The sequence below is a fragment of the Acomys russatus genome, chromosome X, assembly GCF_903995435.1.
Source record: "Acomys russatus chromosome X, mAcoRus1.1, whole genome shotgun sequence".
Lineage (NCBI taxonomy): Eukaryota > Metazoa > Chordata > Mammalia > Rodentia > Muridae > Acomys > Acomys russatus.
Window position 1 is genome coordinate 124,122,964 of NC_067169.1, and position 23,646 is coordinate 124,146,609.

A 23,646-nucleotide genomic window follows, 5' to 3' on the forward strand; every position below is an offset into this window, starting at 1 on the left:
GGGTAGCAGCTGAGGTTGGTGAAGCAGCAGCTCTAGGACAGGAAAAGGTATCTTATTGCGCCAGACCCGCCCTCTTCTGCTGCCACGGGACTGGAAAGGTCTTCCCCTCCAGCCGGAAGCCGGCTGCGAATGACTAATGCTTGTCCCTGGTCCCACTGAGCTGGAGTTGTGTCCTCGCGATACTAGTTCCCCAAAATGGCTGCGACCAGTCAAGGTAAAGGCGGGAGCACAAGCCGAAGGGCAGGGGTGGACCCACCTTCAAGGTCTAGAGTGTGGGATAGTCGAGCGCCTGCGGGCTTCCTCCTGCAGCGCGGAACTTCAGTAGTGCCTGGCCAGGGCAGCGCGGAGACGTTTCTGGCGGGTGCTCAGGGGCCTGGCCAAGGTCATGCTCCGGCTGGTGTCTGCGCTGCGCTAGGATGTTTGTTATCTCTGCTCAGCTCCTCTGGCCTTCTAGCGCCGCCCCTGCCTAGGTATCCTAGGGAGATTTGGTTACTGTTCTCAGAATCTATCTGACCCCCTGACAGAAGTGTATTTGTCTCTTAGTGCCTCTCAAACACCTGGCAGTCCTCATTTTTATTGGTTTTGAAAACAGTAAGAGATATAGGATGCTACTTTTAGTCGCCCTACTTAAAACTCTAGGGGAGCACTTTTAAAGTTGTGCTCTATTTTGGTTAACGGTAGGTCAGTCAATTCATAAAGCCTGTAAACACATGATGCAATTGCTAAACAGGGTATGATTTCTGAGAAATATTGAGTCTTACATAATTGTAGTGCTTATGGTAATTATCATTGTTTTCCTGTGCCCATAGACAAGACTTGTAAATTTTGTTTAGCACTGTTTAATGAGTGACTAATACAAGTAAGTGGACTAGATTGCACTATGAATTTTTGTTTGTTTTGCTTTGTTGTTGTTTTTGGTTTTTTTCGAGACAGGGTTTTGACCTTAAAAAATAGAAAACATAGGCCGGGCGTGGTGGCTCACGCCTTTAATCTCAGCACTGGGGAGGCAGAGGCAGGCAGATCGCTGTGAGTTTGAGGTCAGCCTGGTCTACAAAGTAAGTCCAGGACAGCCAGGGCTACACAGAGAAACCCTGTCTTAAAAAATCAAGAAAAAAAAATACAAAACATGAATATCTAGTGCTTCTAACACTATTGAAAAAACTAGCTTTCTACTGTGGAATTACCTGGTATCTTGTTAGAAAAATGATAATAGCATGTGTAAATCTATTTCAAGATTTTGTCTTCGCCGGGCAGTAGTGGTGCACGCCTTTAATCCCAGCATTTGGAAGGCAGAGGCAGGTGGATCGCTGTGAGTTCAAGGCCAGCCTGGACTACAGAGTGAGTCTAGGACAGCCAGGGCTACATAGAGAAACCCTGTCTCAAAACAAACAAACAAACAAAAAAACCAACAAAAGACTTTGTCTTCAAGTAATGTTTTTGTGTATACTTGGGTCAATGTAACATCTTACTGAATACTGTAGCTTTATAAATCATTAATTTAGTCAAGTGGTGGTGCCACACACCTTTAATCCCAGCACTTGGGAGGCACAGGTGGGCAGATCTCTGAGCTAGAGGCCAGCCAGGTCTACAGAGTGAGTTCCAGGGCTACACAGAGAAACCCTGTCTCCAAAAACAAGAACAAAAACAAACAAATGAAAAAAAAAATCCTTAACTTAGGTGGCTCTATATTATACTGTAGTTTTGAAAGTTTTGAACACACTTAAACTTTCTCCTTAAGATTATTGTGACCGTGTATCATATACAAGATTGATATATAGAAGATTGTTTTCAGCAGGATTTTGATATTCTCCTACCAATAAGAATTGGGATTAAGAACAAGAACATTCCCTCTTCCTGAATCTGGATGGGAACTGCTCTAGCCCAGTTTGATGGTAGTAAAACTGAACAGCTTTCAAGGCTAGGACTTTAAATGATGACATAATTGTTTCCAGGTTTTGATCTTTACTCCACTGAGACAGTTACCTCTTGTACCTAACTACAATGGTATTAAGGAAACCCTCTTTAGCTTCTGAGAAAAGTAGTCTGTACATGTGACTGTAGAGTTTTCATATTATTCCAAGCCCTACCTTAGAAGTTTTGTAGTTAAAGCCTTAGATATCACAGAATAATAGAGAAGCCTTAATGCTGTTGCTGAAATCCACATGCACAGAGCCAGAGACCATAGACAAAATAGCTTTGTGTAGTGATGTTTGCAGGCAATTTGTTGTACAGCTATTGTAACTTGAACACTAGTCTTGGTCCTTTGCCTGTCTATATACATTTTAGGAGCCCTTAGCCCGGTGCTTCTCAACCTTCCTAACATGCAGCTTCTCATGTTGTAGTGACCCCCAAACATAAAATTGTTGCTACTTCCTAACTGTAATTTTGCTGTTAGGAATCTTAATGTAAATAGCTGATTTGCAGTATGTCTGAAGTGTGATCACTAAGGAGCCATGACCCAGAGCTTGAGAACCATGCTTTAATCTGTAAAAGGGCTTTTTTTTTTTTGTTCCAGACAAAGTTTCTCTGTGTAGCCTTGGCTGTCCTGGACTCACTCTGTAGACCAGGCTGATCTCGAACTCACAGCAATCCGCCTGCCTCTGCCTCCCGAGTGCTGGGATTAAAAGGGACTTTTTTTTTTTTAACTAAAGAGTATATTATAAGGAGAATGAACATCTTCATATTGAAACTCAGACAGGAGTGCAGCTGATAGGTTTGGCTTTCTTGATCTTCTTAATTTAGGAAGGGAGTGTTCTATAGTTTACCAGTTTTTTCTTTCACCTGCTGGTAATTTAGAAATCACCTGCTTAATTTTATGTATATTATAAGATTTACAAGATACTTGAGGCACTGTTTTGTACAATAGCATTCATTTATATAACAACATGATTACTCTTTCAAGTACCCTTCATTCCCTTACTTGTTTCTAGAGTCCCACTTGTTATTTCTTGCTTGAGTCCCATCAGCCTCTTGAGTGTTACTTCTCTCCTAGTCTAGTAATCCTGGACTCCAACATATGTGTGAAACATTCTGAACATTTTTTATTTCGTTTGATATCTTAATCATCTCTAACTCAGCCTCTATTTTCTATTCTTTTTTTTTTTTAAATGACAGTTCTTGGCTTTTTCCCTTTGTTTGTAAACAGCCTTGCATGCTAAGTTTTTTGACATTTGTTATCTTAATGTACTATGTTTCCAGGGAAGAAGAACTGAACATAGTGGGTAAACCCAAAGTAATCTTTGTACAAACCAGGGTTTAAACATTTTGTTAGCTTGTTTTCCTTTCTTTGTCTAAATACTGCATTCCAAAGCTTTGTTTCCTGAATACAAAATGGAATCAATAAATAGTACCTACCTTTTCTGTGCATTTAGATAGTTTGATACTAAGCACATTGTCTAATAAATTAGTAAGCACCCAGTCAAATATTATCTGTTTACTTATTTGATGGGGATCCATGTTATACAGAAAATTGGTTTGTAGGTGGCTCCTAAGAGATAAAATCTTAAAATATATATCTAGAAAGCTTTTTTCCAATAGTACTGGTTTTTCCTAGGTCAGTTTAATTGATTTTAAATTTGAAAGGAAAAACAATATAAGACTAATACTAGGTTTTCAAATAGCAATACTAGGTGCTGCAAATTTGTTTATTTTAATCAGCTTTTCAAAAATTCCAACCCAGAATTTCAGATATAATTTACTAAAAAATAGAATATTTGTGTATTCTGTATTGTAACTGTTTCCTTAAAAATCCCTTAATCTAGTTAGGAATGGTGGTATAAAAGTAACTATTTTCTTATTATCTTAGTTCTTTTTAATTTTTTTTTTTATTTGTGGGGCTGGAGAGATGGCTCAGAGGCTAAGAGCACTGGCTGCTCTTCCAAAGGTCCTGAGTTCAATTCCCAGCAACCACATGGTGGCTCACAACCATCTACAATGTGATCTGGTGCCCACTTCTGGCCTGCAGGTGTACATGTAGGCAGGGCACTGTATAAGTAATAAATACATCTTTAAACTTTTGTGTATACTAATCATACACAATGATGATTTTATTATGATGTTTCATACACTTACACAATGTGTTTTGATAATATTTTCACCCCGTTTTTGACCTTCCCTATTCCTACTGATCCCCTTTAACTGTTGTCTTGTCTTCACTATACTTTTGATGGCTCATTGAGTTTCATTAAGGTTATTTATAGGAACATGGGCAAGAGATTGTTTACTAGAGCATAGGCACCTTACCGTTGGCTGTACCACCGAAGAAAATGTTTCCTCCTTTCCCAGCAATCATTAACTGCATATCCTAATTCTTTTATAGGAAACTTCAATGGAAAATTTGAGGCACTGGATCTTGCAGAATTAACTAAAAAGCAACCATGGTGGCGTAAGCTGTTTGGGCAGGAATCTGGGCCATCAGCTGAAAAGTATAGTGTAGCAACCCAGCTGTTAATTGGAGGTGTTACTGGATGGTAAGTGGTGAAATTCTTTTATGCCTGATTTAGTATCATAGTTACAGAAAGTGTCTCTCAATTGATGAAAACACACTGACTTCACTGAAATTGCTCAGCACATGTAGTGAATGAACTATCACATTAAAGTACTATTTGATATGTATGCATACTACTGTTAAGTCTAAACTCCAAAAGACAGTTCAAATATGCAAAAATGAGCTCAACCTGGACTACAGGAGGATTTCTGGTGGTTGATAAACAACATTCCTCAAGAACTTATGAAACTGGTTCTCTTCTGCAAACAGGAGCAATTTCCCTTATCTCTATCAAAAGAGAAATATGGCTCTCCAATTGATATACACGAGTGACAACTATCAGCGTATCAAGGTCCATGCTAGCCTCCAGGCTCCCTTAAGACCCTATTCACAAGTACTTGTTATACATTTCAAAGCCCCCACAGCGTCTTCTAGGGGTTCCCTCCCCCTCCCCTGAAGTTACTCCCCCTTCTTATAACCTGGCTATTTTAACTATTCTCTGTCCCTGCTCTTTTCCCCTCCCTTCAGATATCCTTCGCCATGTCCAGTCTGCTGACTATGTTTAATTCACCACTCTTTCTGCTGTGGACTCTTCCAGACACCTTTGGCTGTTCTCTTTCACTTATCTACAATAAAAACCGTCCCCTTAGCCATACAATGGAATAGTCTTGTCTGATGCCCAAACCCTTGCATATAGCCAGGCACTATTTTAAGTTTATATATAGGTATCTCATTTCCTTCTTAAAATGACTCTAAACTTTGTACTTTTGATATCTATGTTCTTTTTTGTAGAAACTGAGGATCAGAAAGTTTATTTAGCTTTTTTTTTTGAGACAGGGTCTCTCTGTGTATCCTTGGCTCTCCTGGACTCACTCTGTAGACCAGGCTGGCCTCGAACTCACAGAGATCCACCTGTCTCTGCCTCCCTAGTGCTGGGATTAAAGGCGTGTGCCACCTCCGCCCAGTTTATCTAGCTTCTTAATCTATCACTTGCTGACTGTGTTACAGTTTTCATTTGTTGATGTGTGCACAATGTTAAGAGCCACTTTAGTGAATAAATAACCAACCTGTCAATCTCAAAAACTCCAGTTGGAAAATCTTACTGTAATACAAATACACAAAACAGCTATCTATAAGCAATAGTTGGAGATCAAACTCCCATATAACAACGAGTGAGACTAAAAAATATGGCTAGGATCCCCCAGAACTCTAAAAGTTCTTGGGGAGTTGTTTGCTTGTCTTCATAATTTTGATAATTTATTGTAATCTGGTTTTGAACTTTGAATAAACAGAGTCACTGATTTCTTTTGATTCTTACTTTTTTGCTGTTATTTTGTTTCTTTTTTCAAGACAGGATTTACCTGTGTAGAGGTCTGGCTGTCCTGGAACTCACTCTATAGACCAGGCTGGCCTCAAACTCACAGAGATCCACCTCCCTTTGCCTCCTGAGTGCTAGGATTAAAGGTGTGCACCATCACTATCTGGATTGATTCTTGCTTTTTAAAAATGCTTTCTGTATTCAACTATATACAAAGCTGTCATTTCTTTTCTTTCATGGTTTTTTAAAAAATTTATTTATTTATTAATTCATTCATATTACATCTCAACTGTTATCCCATCCCTTCTATCATCCCATTCCTCCCTCCCTCCCACTTTTACCCTATTCCCCTCCCCTATGACTGTGACTGAGGGGGACCTCCTCCCCCTGTATATGCTCATAGGGTATCAAGTCTCTTCTTGGTAGCCTGCTATCCTTCCTCTGAGTGCCACCAGGCCCCCTCCATCCAGGGGACGTGGTCAAATATGGGGCACCAGAGTTTGTGTGAAAGTCAGACCCTACTGTTCACTTATCTTCACTTCACTTACCTGTCCCTTGGCTAGATCTGGGTAGAGGTTCAGTGTTTACTGCACATATTGTCCTTGGTTGGTGTCATAGTTTGTGCAGAACCCCTGAGCCCAGATCCGCCCATCATAATGTTCTACTTGTAGGTTTCTAGGACCCTCTGGATCCTTCTATTTCCTCATTCTCCCATGCTTCTCTCACATAGAGTCCCAATAGGATGTCCTCCCCTCTGTCCCACTTTCCTGGTAAGTGAAGACTTTCATGGGACATGCCCCTTGGGCTAGTGTCCAGATATAAGTGAGTATATACCATCTGACTCTTTCTGCTTCTGGATGAACTCACTCATTATGATAATTTCTAGTTTAATCCATTTGTCCACAAATTTCAGGGTTTCCTTGTTTTTAATAGCTGAGTAGTATTCCATAGTGTGTATGTACCACAGTTTCTTTATCCACTCTTCTACTGATGGACACTTAGGCTGTTTCCAGGTTCTGGCTATTATGAATAAGGCTGCTATGAACATGGTTGAGCAAATTTTCTTGTCGTGTGGTGGAGCACCTTCTGGGTATATTCCAAGGAGTACAATAGCTGGGTCTTGAGGAAGCTTTATTCCCAGTTTTCTGAGATAGTGCCAGATAGATTTCCAAAGTGGCTGTACTAGTTTGCATTCCCACCAGCAATGAAGGAGTGTTCCTCTTTCTCCACATCCTTGCCAGCATTTGGTGTCGCTTGATTTTTTGATCTTAGCCATTCTGATGAGTGTAAGATGGAATCTCAGAGTCGTTTTGATTTGCATTTCTCTGATGACTAAAGACATTGAGCAATTCTTTGTTTCTCAGCCTCTGTTGAGAATTCTCTGTTTAGTTCCAAGCCCCATTTCTCAATTGGGTTATTTGGTTTGTTGGTGTTTAATTTCTTGAGTTCTTTATATATTCTAAATATGAGGCCTTTGTCAGATGTAAGTTGGTGAAGATCTTTTCCCAGTCTGTAGGCTGTCACTTTGTTCTGTTGACAATGTCTCCTGCTTTGCAGAAGCTTCTCAGCCTCATGAGGTCCCATTTATTAATTGTTGACCTTAAGACCTGGGCTGTAAGTGTTCTGCTCAGGAAGTTGTTTCCTGTGCCAATGTGTTCCAGTCTATTCCCCAATTTTTCTTCTGACCAGTTTAGTGTTTCTGGTTTTAAGTTGAGGTCTTTAATCCACCTGGACTTGAGTTTTGTGCATGGTGACAAATATGGGTCTAATTGCATTTTTCTACATGTAGACATCCAGTTAGACCAGCACCATTTATTGAATAAGCTTTCCTTTTTCCATTGAATAGATTTGGCTTCTTTGTCAAAAATCAAGTGCCCATAGGTGTGTGGATTCATTTCTGAGTCTTCAATTCAATTCCATTGATCAACCAGCCTATTGCTGTGCCAGTACCATGCTGTTTTAATTACTGTTGCTTTATAGCACAGCTTGAGATTAGGTATGGAGATTCTTCTGGAGGATCTTTTATTGAATAGGACTGTTTTAGCAATTCTGGGTTTTTTGTTTCTCCATATGAAGTTGAGAATTGATCTTTCAGTGTCTTCAAAATATTTTGTAGGTATTTTGATAGGGATTGCATTGAATCTGTAAATTGCTTTTGGTAAGATGGCCATTTTTACTATGTTGATTCTCCCGATCCACGAACAAGGTAAATCCCTCCATCTTCTGATGTCATGTTCAATCTCTTTCTTCAGAGATTTAAAGTTTTTTTCAAACAAGTCCTTCACTTGCTTGGTTAGAGTTACTCCTAAGTGTTTTATATTGTTTGTGGCTATCATGAAGGGTGTAGTTTTCCTAATTTCTTCCTCTGCATATTTGTCATTTGTATATAGGGAAGCTACTGACTTTTTTAATTTGCTGAAGGTGTTTATCAGCTGTAGGAGTTCTCTGGTGGAATTTCAGGGGTCACTTCTGTACACTATCATATCATCTGCAAATAGGGATAGTTTGACTTCTTCCTTTCCCAATTGGATCCCCTTGATCTCCTTGTGTTGTCTTATTGCTCTGGCTAGAACTTCATGACTATATTGAAGAGATATGGAGAAAGTGGGCAGCCTTGTCTGATCCCCGATTTTAGAGGAATTTCCTTGAGTATCTCTCCATTTAATTTGATGTTGGCAATTGGCTTGCTGTATATAGCCTTTATTATGTTTAGGTATGTGCCTTGAATTCCCGATCTCTCCAGAACTTTAAACATGACTGGGTGTTGGATTTTGTCAAATAAAGCTGTCATTTCTTAATTGGCATTTATATTCAGAATTCCATTGTATAAATATACCATAGTATATTTGCCCAGTTGTTGTGTAATATTGAACTTTATGATTTTTTTAAAAAATGCAGACAATGCTGATATGAAATTCTTAAACAAATTTCCTATTGTGCATGGATACATATTTCTTTGGTGTCTGTATCTAGTGGTTGTGAGGTCATTATGTAATATATCTTTAACTACATGAGATAATGCCAGGCTGCTGCCTAAAAGTAGTTATACTGCTGACAAAGACCAAGTGTTTCTGTTGCACTATATGACATAGTGGTAACTTTTTGCCAGCCTTTACAGGTAGTGGTTTTCTCACTGTGACCTTTGTTTGCATTTTCCCCAAGTAGAGGGTAAAACAGAAAACTTATACATGTATTTATTTACTACTTAGGGTTGTGTTTTGTAGAGGGGTTTTAGTCCAGCAATGTGGCTACTCTGGCTAGAATACAGACATGTCCTTAGCACACACCTTTAATCATAAACAATGAAGGTAAAGTTAGTTTGTAGAAGCAAGCACCTATATTTGAAAGTGGGGTCTAGTTGAGAGACAGACAAAATGATGGATCAGAGAAAGATTTGACAGAATAAAATGTGCCCAGTGTTCACAAGAACAGAAAGGAAAGGGGGGTGACTTAAAAGAGAGCAGCACAGAGAAGAGGAGGCATTTATCCTGGGACAGTTGTACAGAGACAGGTTGCAGAGAGAGGGAACAGGCTCGACACAGGTGAAGACAGAAGGAGCCAGAGGATTAGAGCAGCTTGCTAGAGTTAGTTTGAGTCCAAGCAGAGCAATTCAGACAGAAGCTGAGAGGAGCCAGATTGAATCAGTCAGCTTGGAGAGGAGTTTGAGCCAGAACAGCTGAGTTGAACCAGCCAGCCAGAGCTCAGAAAGAGCTAGAAAGGGTGAGCTTATTCAGCAGTAAGTCTCGGAGGCTGAAAACCTTCTAGGCCGAGGCTAGCAGATGGACGCTGGAAGATTATATTGTACAGAGGCTAGAAGCTTCCAGGCCTAGGCCTAGGGATAAATAGAACAGAGAAAGAAACATTCTGGGCTCAGCCCAAGCCACATATTCACACAGCTTGGTACAACACTCATCTCATCCCTTCATCTGAGGAAATAAAAGAACAATTATATTTGGCAAATAAAAGATACTTTTATATCCTTTTATTAAATTCCAGGTTTTTCCCTTGTTGTCGTTTTTTGTAACATTCAGTTTTAATAGGTTTTTGTGTGCGTGTTTAGACTCAGCAATAAAAGACATTAGCAGGTCCAGGCCTGGCAAACATGGTGCTGGCAGGCCTTGCCCTTCTCTCTTCCCTCTCCCATGTTAACCATACATAACCATAACCTAAATGCCACGGACCACCCCAGCTGAGTGTGGAGGGTCCCTGGGACGAGGACCCTTGAAGGTTAGGTGGGTAAGGATTCGGCAGTGACAAACAGAAACAAACACAGAGGCAGTTTGAATCTGAATGTATTTTGCAGCTCTCAAGCAAGGATTTTTATACACAATGAAATAAGTATTACAACTCTTAGAAGGTGTGTTCAGGGAAGCAATCATTAATAGAACACAGAAGACATGTGTAGTGAAGCAACCACGGATAGGACAGATAACATCATGGTTATTTGGCACAGAAAAGTTCAAAATTATTCAAGTCAAATGGCAAAATTCTTATGGTTAGTAGTATCTAACCTATATTTCTGTGGCTCTTCAAGGTGTGATTTTAAACTATTTTAATTTTTTATTTAAGGCTCTCTTTGTTTTGTTTTGTTTTATCTTTATGAATCTGGTTTATTTGCTCAAAATGATCTCAAATTGTATCCAGTATTTAAGGCTCTCTTAACCATATACCAAAGCCCACTTCTGAGAACACACGTATAACCATATGAAATTTTGTTGTTGGGAAAGTTTTTATCAATCATAATACTATTTTGTAATTTTATAAATGATTTATAAAGTGAAGTGCTGGTTCTCCCAGAGATAAGGTCATGGCTAGTGACTCCCATCTCAAGAGATGGTCTCTTATCCAATTTCTTGCTAAAAAAATTTCAGCCTAGGCTATGAAGAACATCTTGTAGATAAGAAGAGGAATAGAATAGATGAATTGCCATGAGATTTACAGCTCAAATTTTTTTCTCCAGCCAAGAGTTCCAAAACCGGTTCCAGGAGATCTCCTTCCTTTGAAGTTAATGCCTCAGTCTGTGGAACTTGTCACACAGAATCTGCTGGAGTTGGTGTGGCACCTTGTCTCGGCTCATGGGACAAATCAAACATGGTTCCTTGGAAGAGGGAGTGGAGATTGAAAGTGGGCGACAGAGATACGGAGATAAATTGAGTCAGGTCTGGAGATTTCTGGTCAAGACTCACTTTAATGTAGGCGAGTAGACTTTATGTAGCAAGGTCAACACCAGATCTATTGTAATCTCACTTCCCCTAGCCCCCAGGCAAGAATATAATCCTCTGGATAGGATTGAATCCCCTGTAAGGATTTCCCTATTTCTCTGGGTAGTTCTCTGTAACGACTTTCCTATTTCTCTGGGTAGACAATCCAAAGATAGCCTAGAACACAAGACCTCAAAGGTCACAGCGTGCAACCTAAGCACAGGATTTCTAACATGGCTGAATTTAGCATGGCTCCCCACAGCACCTAAAGCTAGCAATCAAGGTCTATTCCCTTATTTGGACACTCTCTTATGCCAGACTCATTCTTGAATATGGCTACCAAAGTCTAGCAAACAAAAGTTTTCCATTAAAGAAAATCTCAGGGCTAGACAGAGTCACTGCTGAATCCATTCAAAATTTCAAAGACCTCATATCATTCTTCTTAACTTGTTCTATGAAATAGAAAGTGAAGGTCCACTACCAAATTTATTCTATAAAAGTCAATATTATTCTTATCCAAAAATCATGTAAAGACACACAGAAAAAGCAAACTACAGACTTATTTATTTGATGGACATAGTGGAAAAATTCTCAACAAAATATTTGCAAATTGAATTCAGGAACACATTACGAATATTATACATTACAACCAAGTGGGAATCATATCAGAAAGGCATGATTAGTTCACTATACATACTTTAATAAATGTAAGATGCTACATAAGTGGACATAAGGACAGAAATTATATAGTCACTCCAATTAATACTGAAATACATTTGACAAAGTTCAACATGACTTCTTGATACAAGTTCTGATCTGGACACTTTAGGAATAGATGGAACATACCTGAAAATAAGAAAACTGTAGCCAACATTATATTAAATGGAAACAAACTGAGAGCATTTCCTCTAAAATTAGGAACAAGACAAGGATGCTCATTTTTCCTTCTCCTTTAAGATAGTTCTTGGAGTCTTGGCTATAACAATTACCCAAGAGAAAAAACACAAAAGGAATAAAAAATAAAAAAGCTTTTGATTGCTGGACTTTGGTAGCCATCTTTGGGAACGAGTCTGGCACAAGAAAGTGTCCAAATAATGGAATAGACCTTGATGGCTGGCTTTAGGGATGTAATTTATGCTGTACAAGGGAGAAGGAAGGGGGAAGGGCAAGGCCTGCCAGCACTGTTTGCCAGGCCTGGGTCAGGTAGGGCCCCTCAAGCATGGTCCAGAACTTGTGATCTTCCTATATCTGTCCCCCAAGTACTGTGATACAACACTTCATTTGTAGTATGGCTGAGTCATACGTGTATTGGCACTTAAACAATATAAATGAAAGTAGATGCTTATATAAAATTTTTCACACAAATGTTTCTAGTATTGTTTCTGGTTTTTTTTTTTTTTTTGAGACAGGGTCTCTCTGTGTAGCCTTGGCTGTCCTGGACTCGCTTTGTAGACCAGGCTGGCCTCGAACTCACAGTCATCCGCCTGCCTCTGCCTCCCGAGTGCTGGGATTAAAGGCATGCGCCACCACGCCTGGCTCTAGTATTGTTTTTAATACTTGAAAGTAGAAACAATCTAAGCATACATGAAAAGAGAATGGAACAGGACATTCTTTAATCTCATGTCTGTATACTTGTAAAAATCAATTTACCTCAGGGAGGCAGAGGCAGGCAGATCGCTGTGAGTTTGAGGCCAGCCTGGTCTACAAAGCAAGTTCAGGACAGCCAGGGCTACACAGAGAAACCCTGTCTTGAAAAATAAAACAAAACCAACAAAACAAAACAAAACAAAACAAAAAAACAAAAACAAAACCCTCAATTTACCATCTGTCCATTAAATAGATCTGTCTGTTGGCCAGCAAAATATCTTAGTGGGTAAAGGCACTTGCCATAAAGCTTGAGGACCTGAGTTCAATCTCAAGGACTCACATGGTAGAAGGAGGGGATCTGACTCATGACTTCCACATGTATGCCATGGCAAGCACATATGTGTACACACATATGCACAAAACACATCACACACACACACACACACACACACACACACACGCAAAACAAAGCTTAAAAAACAATTCATTTAAAATTGATTTGTAGCTAGGCGCAGTGGCACACACCTTTAATCCCAGCACTCAGGAGGCAGAGGCAAGCGGATGACTGTGAGTTCGAGGCCAGCCTGGTCTACAGAGCGAGTCCAGGACAGCCAGGGCTACACAGAGAAACCCTGTCTCAAATAAATAAATAAATAAATAAATAAATAAATATTGACTTGTTGCCAATATCATGTTGTTCTGATCACTGTCACTTTAATTTTGTGTGTTTCTTTCAGTTTGTAGGTTATATATAGTCTATTGCTATAAGGTCAATATATCACAATATATGATCAACAGAGATTCCTAATACCTATAAATATTTCATATTTTGATGCTATTATAAGTGTGAATTTTCTTTTTTGTTATTTATTACTTGTATATACAAATACAATTTTCCTAAAGTCATGTATTGAGTTGCAGAATTTGATAATCCTAAAGATATTCTTATGTTTGACAAGCCTTTAGGCCAGTGGTTTTTAACCTATGGGTCACGACATCTTTCAGGGGTTGAACAACCCTTTCATAGGGGTCACCTAAGGTCATCAGAAAACACTGATATTTACATTACAATTCATAACAGAAGCAAAATTACAATTGTGAAGTAGCAACAAAAATAACTATGGTAGGGGGTCACCACAACATGAGGAATTATATTAAAGGGTCACAGCATTAGGAAGGTTGACTCAGAGCGGTTTTACTCAGGGTTACAAAATCAGGCAAGAAAAGACACACACAGGGAAGCAGCCAGCAGAAAGACATACATGGATTTCCACTTGTCTTTTATTTCAAGTAGGTTTCTTATACATAGCATATAGATAGATTTAACTCTTTCAAGCCCAGTTTCATGTGGGTTTGAACTTAAGTCCGCGTACTTGTGTAGCAAGAACTTCACTCACTAAACTATCTCCTCAGTCTGATTCTTTTAAAGATCTAGCTTGAAATTTCTTCCTTTTGCTGGGCTTAGTGACTCACGCCTTTAATCCCAGCATTTGGAAGGCAGAGGCAGGTGGGTCACTGTGAGTTCAAGACCAGCCTGGCCTATAAAGTGAGTCCAGGACAGCCAAGGCTACACAAAGAGACCCTGTATCAAAAAACCAAAAAGAAAAAAAAAAGGAAATTTCCTCCTTTTGAATAAAGTGTTTAGACTATTTGCATATATAATTTTTTGAGAAAGGGCCTCTATATGTAGCCCTGGCTGTCTGGTACCCTTTATGTAGACCAGACTGCCTCTTGAGTGCTGGGATTAAAGATATGCACTACTATACCCAGCTTACATATACATTTTTAACTGACAAGCTTCACATGGTGGTACATGCATATATTCTTAGTATATGCAAGTGGTGCAGTAAAGAAACCACTGAAATGGCCATTTTGTGGTTGGAGGTGAGGAAAGATTTTTATTGTGGATAAGAGAGAGAAAGAACATCAAGAGCCATCTGAAAAAGTCTAGAGCCAAGAAAAAAAGAAGCAGACTGGACATGGCCATATTTGCAAGAGACGGAGAATAGTAGAGAATAGCAAGAGAGAGACTAGCAGGATGGTAGGGAGAGAACATTGAACAGTGGGAATAGTGATAATTCAGGGGTGGGCGTTAGTTACCCTTGGTCTGTACAGAGAGCAAAGTGGGTCTGGGAGAAGGGAAACCTGTTAACTGAAACAGCCTTGGGATTTTGGGTAGAGGTGGAGGTGAGATGGGTTAGGATGTTAGTGTGGACTTTGAAATATAAATGGATACTTATGAATAGGGACTCTAGGAGCCTGAAGGCTAGCATGACCTTCTGTTTCTGTATATGATAGGAAGGTGCTAGATCATCTCAAGGTAAGTAGGATGTGAGCATTGTCAGAATTTCAGGTTTGTGTGCATCTAATAGCCTGTCATATTGTCTGATCTTGGTTTGGTTTCATAGGTGCACTGGTTTCGTATTCCAGAAGGTCGGAAAATTGGCTGCAACAGCTGTAGGAGGTGGATTCTTTCTCCTTCAGGTTTGTATGTTAAGTTTTCCTAGGTGTTTGGAAATTCCACTTGTCCATTAACATATTGTGAAAAAGAGCATATTTCTCATTTCTTTTTTTATCACTATTAAATTGTAGCTGGCAAACCATACTGGGTACATCAAAGTTGACTGGAAACGAGTAGAGAAGGACATGAAAAAAGCCAAAGAGCAGTTGAAAATTCGTAAGAATAACCAAATACCAACTGAGGTCAAGAGTAAAGCTGAGGAGGTAAGACTTGCTTTGATTAGATTTAGTATATGAAAAGTACAGGCAGTTTTGTGTACAAAAAAGGACATATAACTGTCTCAGCAGCATAAAAAACTTTATGATTACAAAGAACTTGGAGCAGTGAGACAAAAGCTATATTCTGTATGTCATTTTTTGAATATTATTACTGTAGAAACAATTTGCAAGAGACAAGGTTTCATTATGTAACCCAGGCTAGCCTTACTAAATTCCTGCCTCAACCTCTTGAGTGCTAGGATAACAACCATGTGTTATCTCACCCAGTTCATGAAGGCATTAAAAAAAATATTTTACTGGTGGGGCATGGTGGTACATACCTGCCCTCTCCCCCAGGACAGGATTTCTCTGTGTAGCATCGACTGTCCTGGAACTCACTCTGTAGACTTGACTGGTCTCAAACTCAAAGGTCCATCTGCTTCTGCCTCCCCAAGTATTGGGATTACAGGCATGTGCGCCACTGTGCCTGCCCAGCTGTGGTACATGCCTTTAATTACAGTACTGGGAAGGCAGAAGCAGACAGATCTCTGTGGGTTCAAGGCCAGCCTAGTTTACAGAGTGAATCCAGGACAGCCAGGGCTCTGTTACAGAGAGAAACCCTATCTCGGAGGGAAAACAAACAAACAAACAAAAATTACTTTTTTATGTGTATGTGTTTTGCCTGTGTGTATATCTGTACAATATGTGCATGCCTGGTGCTTTTTGGGGCTAGAAGAGGGCATCAGATCCCCTGGAACTAGAGTTGCAGATGGCTGTGAGCTGCCATGTGGGTGATGGGAATTAAATCTGGGTTCTCTGAAAGAACAGCCAGTGTTCTTAACTACTGAGATGTCTCTCCAGCCTCTTGTAAAGTTTAGTGATTAAAATATTTGATGACCTTTGTCAGTGAATGAAAATAGAAAGGGGATGAATATAGTAGTTGTAGTTAACTAGTTTTTATAGGAACAGGGGTACTACAGTGGGTGGGGTGTATTGTCAATGTAAACATTTTGAGTTACATTTTATCTCTATGCCTGCTTGTCTTTGAATAGCCAAACTCTGTTTGTTCTGCACATAACTAATATAAATGCTTGGATAATAGGTTGCTAGACTTTTTCTGAGGATAGCCAGATGGTAAATATTTTCAGATTTTGAGTTATGGTCTCTATGTCACAACAGCCAGATTTCCTCATATAGAGTAAAAATAGACATAGATGATATATGACTTTCACAAATATAAATATGCACTCATATATACATATGTTCCCAGATACACATATAAAAATGCAAGTGAAATTTTTTTCCTCAAGTACTTCGTTTAAGGAAGTACTAGAAGTATATGAAAGTTCTGGAGAGTTAAGGGCTACAGTGTAAGTTAGGCAAACAGGCATAATGTCCTAGGTTCAGTTTTGTTTCTAGGATAAAATATTCTGACCAAGAACAAAGGAGAAAGAGTTTATTCAGCTTACAATTCTAGGTTTCAAGCCATTGCCGAGAGGAAGTCAAGGCAGGAGCTTGGGCAGCTAATCACATTAATCCTAAAATTGAGAGATGAGAGAAACAAATGGATCTATGCTGACTGCATTATCTATGAGTGATGTATTTAATTCACAGTCAAAGACCATGTGGCAAGAACCACAGAGAATGCTGTTTGCTGGTTGTCAGAGAGGCTTATGCTCACCCAGCTTTCTTGTATAGTTCATGACTACCTGTCTAGGGAATGGTGCTGCCCACAGTATGTTTAGCCATCCTACATCAGTCAACTTAAGACAGTTCCCTATGCACATGCCCAGGTCAGTATGATGTAGGCCAGTGGTTCTCAACCTTAATGCTGTAGCCCCTTAATACAATTCTTCAAGCTGGGAATGGTGGCACACACCTTTAATCCCAGTACTCGTGAGTTTGAGGCCAGCCTGGTCTACACAGCGAGTACAGGAAAGCCAAAGCTAAATAGAGAAACCCTGTCTCGAAACACACACACACACACACACACACACACACACACACACACACACACACAAACCCAAACAAACAAAAACAAAAAACAATTCTTCATGTTGTGGTGACCCCCAACCATAAAATTATTTTTGTTGCTACAGCATAACTGTAATTTTGTTATTGTTATAAACCATAATGCAAATATCTGTGTCTTCCAATGGTCTTAGGCAACCAAGACCCACAGGTTGAGAACCAATTTTTCAATTTAGATTCTTTTCTCAGAGAATTGTAGGTATGTCATGTGGACAGTTAGACCTAACCAGGACATCTAGATACAGTGGTAGTGAAGAGACATTGGGGACTTTGCATATGGTACAAGGAGGATGGACTCACAAAGTGATGGGAATACATAATGGTGAAAATGGCCTACTCAGTTGGAAAGTAAAGATACTGTGCTTAACTTCAAGAAATGATTTGGCCAGGCCCAGGGATATGGCTTAGTGGGTAAAGTGACTGCCATGCAAGTCTGAAGACCAGAGTTTTGGATTCCCAGCATTCATGTAAATGCAAGGTGGGTGTGGCCTGCCTTCTGTCCCAGGGCTATGTCAAGAATCACTAGAGCATGCTGGCTAGCCAGTCTAGCCCAAATGGTAATCTCTAGGTCCAGCGAGAGGTCCTGCCTCAATATATAATGTGGGAGTGAGCCAGGAAGACACATATAAATCTTGGCCCTCCATATGTATGTGCATATGTTCATTCACATGTATGTACCACAAATACACACATGCACACACCACATAATGCAAAAACAAAAAGAAATGATTATGCCAGAATGTTGGATATATTATTTCACATTTAAATTCTAAGGGCAGTGGTCAAGAGAGATAATAAATTGATAAGAAAGCCATACAGGGTACTATCCACATATGCACCAAATCTTAGATGAGTAGAAACTTTTGTAGGAAGGTATAGGGGAAGTGGAAGCTTTGGGTAATACGGAAATAAGACTTTACCTCTAGTCATCAGTAATAGAAATCAGTAACATCCTTAACAGAAATAACTCATTGTATCAAAATCTTCTGTTTTTCAGGTTGTGTCATTTGTAAAGAAGAATGTTCTAGTGACTGGGGGATTTTTTGGAGGCTTTCTGCTTGGCATGGCATCCTAAGAAGTTCACTTCATTGTTCTGTTTTTATCTGTTGTTGTCTGTTTCTTGCCAGCAGCTTCTATACTCCAACATAGGACAGTTGACACTCCTTTTCCTCCTCTTCTCCTGTGCCTTCCTCCCTGTTGTGGCAAATCTGAATGGCTTCCATAGGCTTCTGCTGGTACAGGGTTAATACAGGCCTTCTCATGAGCTTGACGTGTTGGAAGAGACAATAGATGTTAACTCTTCCAGTACACTCCTTACTTGGTTGATGTGTAGCTTAGCAACATGTTCCTTTTCCTCTATGTAAGACCCTTTCCCAAACTTGATTTGGAATACCAGCATGTAGTTGCCTTAGTATGTTACACGAAAAGGAACCAAATATATTTGCCTTTAAGCATGTAAGATTTTGCTATCTTGGTGTATGCTTTCTTTTTTAGGTGGTTGTCAGCTATAGAAAGAGAGGTATTTATACTTGCTATAATTATCCTGCCAAAATGGCAGTGGAAGTACTAAAACTACAAAGATAAATATGAAATGAACTTCTGCTAAAGAAATATGAAGTAATATAGGGATTGTATTTGGTAGGTGGATCTTTACAGAAACTAACTACAAGAAATTTATTGTTGGATGGTCAGATAAGTCACTTATGGGGATTGAGATCCAGTCCAGAAATATTTTCCACCATGCCACATACTGCATCTCATGGCTGTATTCAAGTGATTTAGGTGAGAGAAGAAAAAAAAAACCTGTTGGATATTTATTTCATAGAAAGGATTCTATGCTTTGAAATTTGAACTATTTTTCACATTTGTTAAAATATTAGGGACAGAAGTATTCCTTTGTGAAAATTCTGTTTCTTTATTCAATTTGCAAATACAACATTTAAGCAAGAATTTTAAAGAGATGTTCCAGGCATTCAGAATTGAGAATAGCACATATGAAATAAGTTATTTCCATCAAGTGCAATCTCCATCCAAATTATTCTTGAAAATAAGAGTCTCTGTGTACTTTACATTTTGCCATAATGGCTGTTACCATGACCTCAACTCCCAACTAGAAATCATCTTCCAGAAGCCAAGTATTCTGTCATCTTCCTTGTACCCACAGGGCCTACCACTCAATAGATTTCAAATATTTATTGAATATATTTATTCATATAAAGGAAAGCTCCTAGCCAGGTGTGGCACACACCTATAATCCCAGCACTCAGGGAGACAGAGATAGGTAGATCTCAGGATTTGAGTTCAGCTTGGTCTACAAAGTGAGTCCAGGACAGCCAGAGCTGCACAGAGAAACCTTGATTCAAAAAAAAAAGGAAAAAAGAAAAAGAAAAAGAAAAGAAAAAAGAAAAAGAAAACCAACCAACAAACAAACTCCCTGTTAAAGGTTAGGCTTACCCCAAATTAATTCTTATATATGTAGATGATCCCATGTGCAATGGTGTATGTTTTTGTTTTGTTTTGTTTTGTTTTGAGACAGGGTTTCTCTGTGTAGCCTTGGCTGTCATAGACTCACTTTGTAGACCAGGCTGGTCTCAAATGCACAGCGATCCACCTGCCTCTGCCTCCCGAGTGCTGGGATTACAGGCGTGTGCCACCACGCCCAGCTGCAATGGTGTATTTTTAAGACCATACATTAAAGATAATTAATTTTGACATACTTTAAGAATAACATAATTAGCTGGGTGGTGGTGACAGCAGCTGCCACCTTTAATTGCAGCACCGGGGAGGCAGAGGCAGGCGGATCTCTGTGAGAACTGAGCTACATCCTTAATCCCGAAAGGCATCTTTCTTTTGGGGGATAAGGGACAATAATAGCAGTATTAGTAACTATTTGAGAAAAACAAATGGATATAAAATACCTGCCTGCTATCGACCCGATTCCTTCAGCATTTTTGTTTTGATATCATCTGGATCTACTATAATAGGTTTTGGTTATAAGGAAATAAAGAATAAATAAAACACCTAAAATTCTTAATTCTGATGCTGCCTACCTAACTTGTGTAACAGTTTCCTCTGAGATTGAAACATTCTATCCTGCAAGGAAGCTCCTTAAGCAGGAAGATAAACAACTCAAAATAGCTTAATGAAGTCCCTGAAATTGACCAGATTTTCTAGGATCCTACCTCGCAGAGTAAGCAATACAGTTTCAAAGAAGAAACCAGCTGTGCTACCTGGAAGAGGTTTAGACCAAATGAGTTACTTGAGACACTCTCCAACCTATTGAACTGGCTACAGGTTGTGCAGTATGCTCCAGATTCCCATCTTTTATGAGCTGTCATCTGTGCTGGGGTGGGCTTTGATGAGGCAGCTATCTTTGAGTCATTTCTGCTCCTGTAAGTAGCTCCAATAAAACTCATTGGTTCACCAAGTTGGATTTTGGTGTTATCTGTACTTTGGTCTGTCAGGGGCTCCCTACCCAGGGTGAGTAGATATGTGAGTTGCATCTCCCCATGAAAAGTTCTGTCACACAACACTGACTATAAGGCTGGTCCAAGATGGACTCGCTTAAGACACCAAGATGGATGTCCTGAGTGGGACCCAGCCCCTTCAGGGGAATGGAAACTGAACTTCCTATATGTTTTAAAAATCATCTGACCCTTATCTCAGCAGAGCAGCTTGATCACAGCATCCTGTTTTCCTAAAAGTCCCCTTTGTCAGCATCCTGCTATCCTTATGACCAGAAGCACCCCCTACTCCCAACCCCGGCCAATTTTTTTGCTTACAGCTGTTTCTTTTCACAGGATGCTCTCCTACTCAATTAAAACCACCCAACAAAAAAACAAAACTGTCGCCGGGCATGGTGGCACACACGCCTTTAATCCCAGCACTCGGGTGGCAGAGGCAGGCGGATCGCTGTGAGTTCGAGGCCAGCCTGGTCTACAAAGTGAGTCCAGGATGGCCAAGGCTACACAGAGAAACCCTGTCTCGAAAAACCAAAAAAAAAAAACAAAAACAAAAAAACAAAAAAAACCAAACTGCCTTTTATGGGGTTGCTCTTCCTTCATTTGGAGACAGCTCAGCAGTTCATGCCTTGAATAAAAACTTTGTCTCCACTGGGCAAGGTGGTGCACAGCTTGGGAGGCGGAGGCAGGTGGATTGCTGTGAGTTCAAAGCCAGTCTGGTCTACAAAGCGAGTCCAGGCCAGCCAAGGCTACACAAAGAGACCCTGTCTCAAAAAACCAAAACCTTTTGGCCTCAGTGCAACTGTGGTGATTTAGTTCTCTCATTAGGCCTCACATTGACTTCTAGTGAAAAGTGTTTCTTTCATTCCTTTGTTATGCCCAGGTCGTGAGACCCCCATCGATCCCCAGGGACCAGCCAGATGCATTTTTTTTTTTTTTTTTTTTTTTTTAGCAAGCTCAGGAGCAAGGACCATCTGTTCCCTTTCCCCAGAAACTGAGGAAGGTGGTGCCCCCCCTTAAGGTACAGGGTTTATATAAGGTGCAGAGCAGGAGGGTGTGTTTTTTTTCTCACCTGCTGCAACATTGTGGGTTCTTCACCTCCTGAGCTGGCCTCCAGGTGTGGGGGAAGGAGGGGGAGGGGAGCTTTCTCTGGGGGCAGGACACAGGCTGAACACAAGATGGCTTTGTTTAGCTCTGACACCTTCACCATAAATTAGGAATCACTGAACTTGGGAAGACTCTGAGTGTAGGGTTAGGGTAAAAAGTCCAATCTCACTTCTGAGTTTTGAAAACCCACAAATGCCTGAGATCAAAATCCGACCTGTACCTGGGCTTGCTCCAAGCTCAGGGCTTGAAATCCCACCAAAATTCACCCTGGAAAACTCTGCTCCCATGAAACCCTATAGAAAGCCTGCCTCCCTCTCAGGTCTGTGCTCCTTCTCTCAAGGCAGAGTCAGCCACTCTCTTGTGTCTTTCCCAGTAAATCTGTAAGTGTTGGCACTTATTTTTTAAACTCTATTTTATCTGGGGTATTGCCATCTCTTCCTCCCTTCCACCAGCCCCTTAACCCTGGGTATGAGAGAGAATGTTAGTGGGGAGACGGAGCGCAGACCTCTTCTCCCGGCTGTTTAGGGTCAAATGGGTTCTTTGGGGACAATACCAATGTCCGTCAACAGCAAACGCAGCAAGCAGTCTCTTCCAAGCCGCTGCACTGAAACATTTCTCTTCGCCTGCCACACTGGTCTCTGGTTTCTCCAAACTGCTACAAGCCTCACGCCACCACTGCACACCACACCTTGCCTCTCCATGCTCTCCTAGTTATCTTCCTCAGGGTCCTAGACCACGCCCCTCTCTGTGCAGGCAGGCTGTTACCAGCTGGGAAAGACCATGCCCCGCATGAGGCAATTATCAGCTGTGGACAAACTAGAGCCCAAAGTAAAATCGCACACTTGGGATTAAAACAAAAGCATATTTACATAACATAACTGAGTTTACAAAGAACCCAAAACTTCCATTACATGTGGTTTGTTTTGCAGTTATGACTTTGTGGTATTCCTTGGCTCCCAACTGCCAGGATACTTTCCCTTTCAGAGCTCCAACACTTGCATTGGGACACCATTCGCATCAGAGCTATAACGCTTAAGAGTAACAGCCCAGTGAAAATTCACCGTGCCCCAGGCTGGTCCCTGAACCTGAGACTTGGGAATCCCTGCTTCTATGACTCAGCATTAACAGCCAAGCAACACTTCCAACAGCACTGTACCTTTCCACTAGCTCACTGTGCATGCTTTAAAGACCCTATAAAAGCCTGCCCCCTCTGCCCAGTGTGCTGTTCCCAGTCAAAGGCAGCTGCCATTCTGTGTCTCTCCCCAATAAACCTCTTGTGAGGTTTGTTGCATGGTGTAACTATGTGTTATTTCTTGGCTCCTGACTCCCAAAATGCCCAGCTGGAAAAAAAATCCCTTTTACAATGTGCCTTCTCTGTCAGAGGGAATGTGAAACATCTGTGGCAAGGCACTGCAGTAAAGATGCAAAAGAACATGTTCCCACTGGCATCTGGAAGGGAACTGAATTGTTGGTATTGATTAGGTTAAAGGAGACTTTGCAGTAATGTAGCATATATCCTATGAAGGGTATCGTTATTCTCATGTTGGAGGGCCTTATGCAACTTAGGTTTTATATTGGCACTACTGATTTTGTTAAATAGCTAGTTATATATTAGCAGGCTTGAAGATTATTGAGGATGGCTCCTGCCACAACCAGCAGTTTATAAAACCAGGAACTAAAACTGAAAGTCTTTGATTACTGATCCAAAGAATGGGATCTGAGTACCTTTGGCCTTGG

General features: G+C 40.4%; 1 protein-coding gene across 1 annotated transcript; it reads left to right on the forward strand.

The window, feature by feature from the left end:
* The first annotated feature begins 47 nt into the window (after positions 1 to 47).
* Fundc2 (FUN14 domain containing 2) lies at positions 48 to 20,774 on the forward strand. The gene is made up of 5 exons (XM_051141702.1): positions 48 to 214; positions 4,319 to 4,469; positions 15,001 to 15,076; positions 15,185 to 15,316; positions 18,339 to 20,774. The coding sequence occupies exons 1-5, from the start codon at positions 196 to 198 to the stop codon at positions 18,414 to 18,416; spliced, it is 456 nt and encodes a 151-aa protein (XP_050997659.1). The 5' UTR covers positions 48 to 195; the 3' UTR covers positions 18,417 to 20,774.
* The last annotated feature ends 2,872 nt before the right edge of the window (positions 20,775 to 23,646 follow it).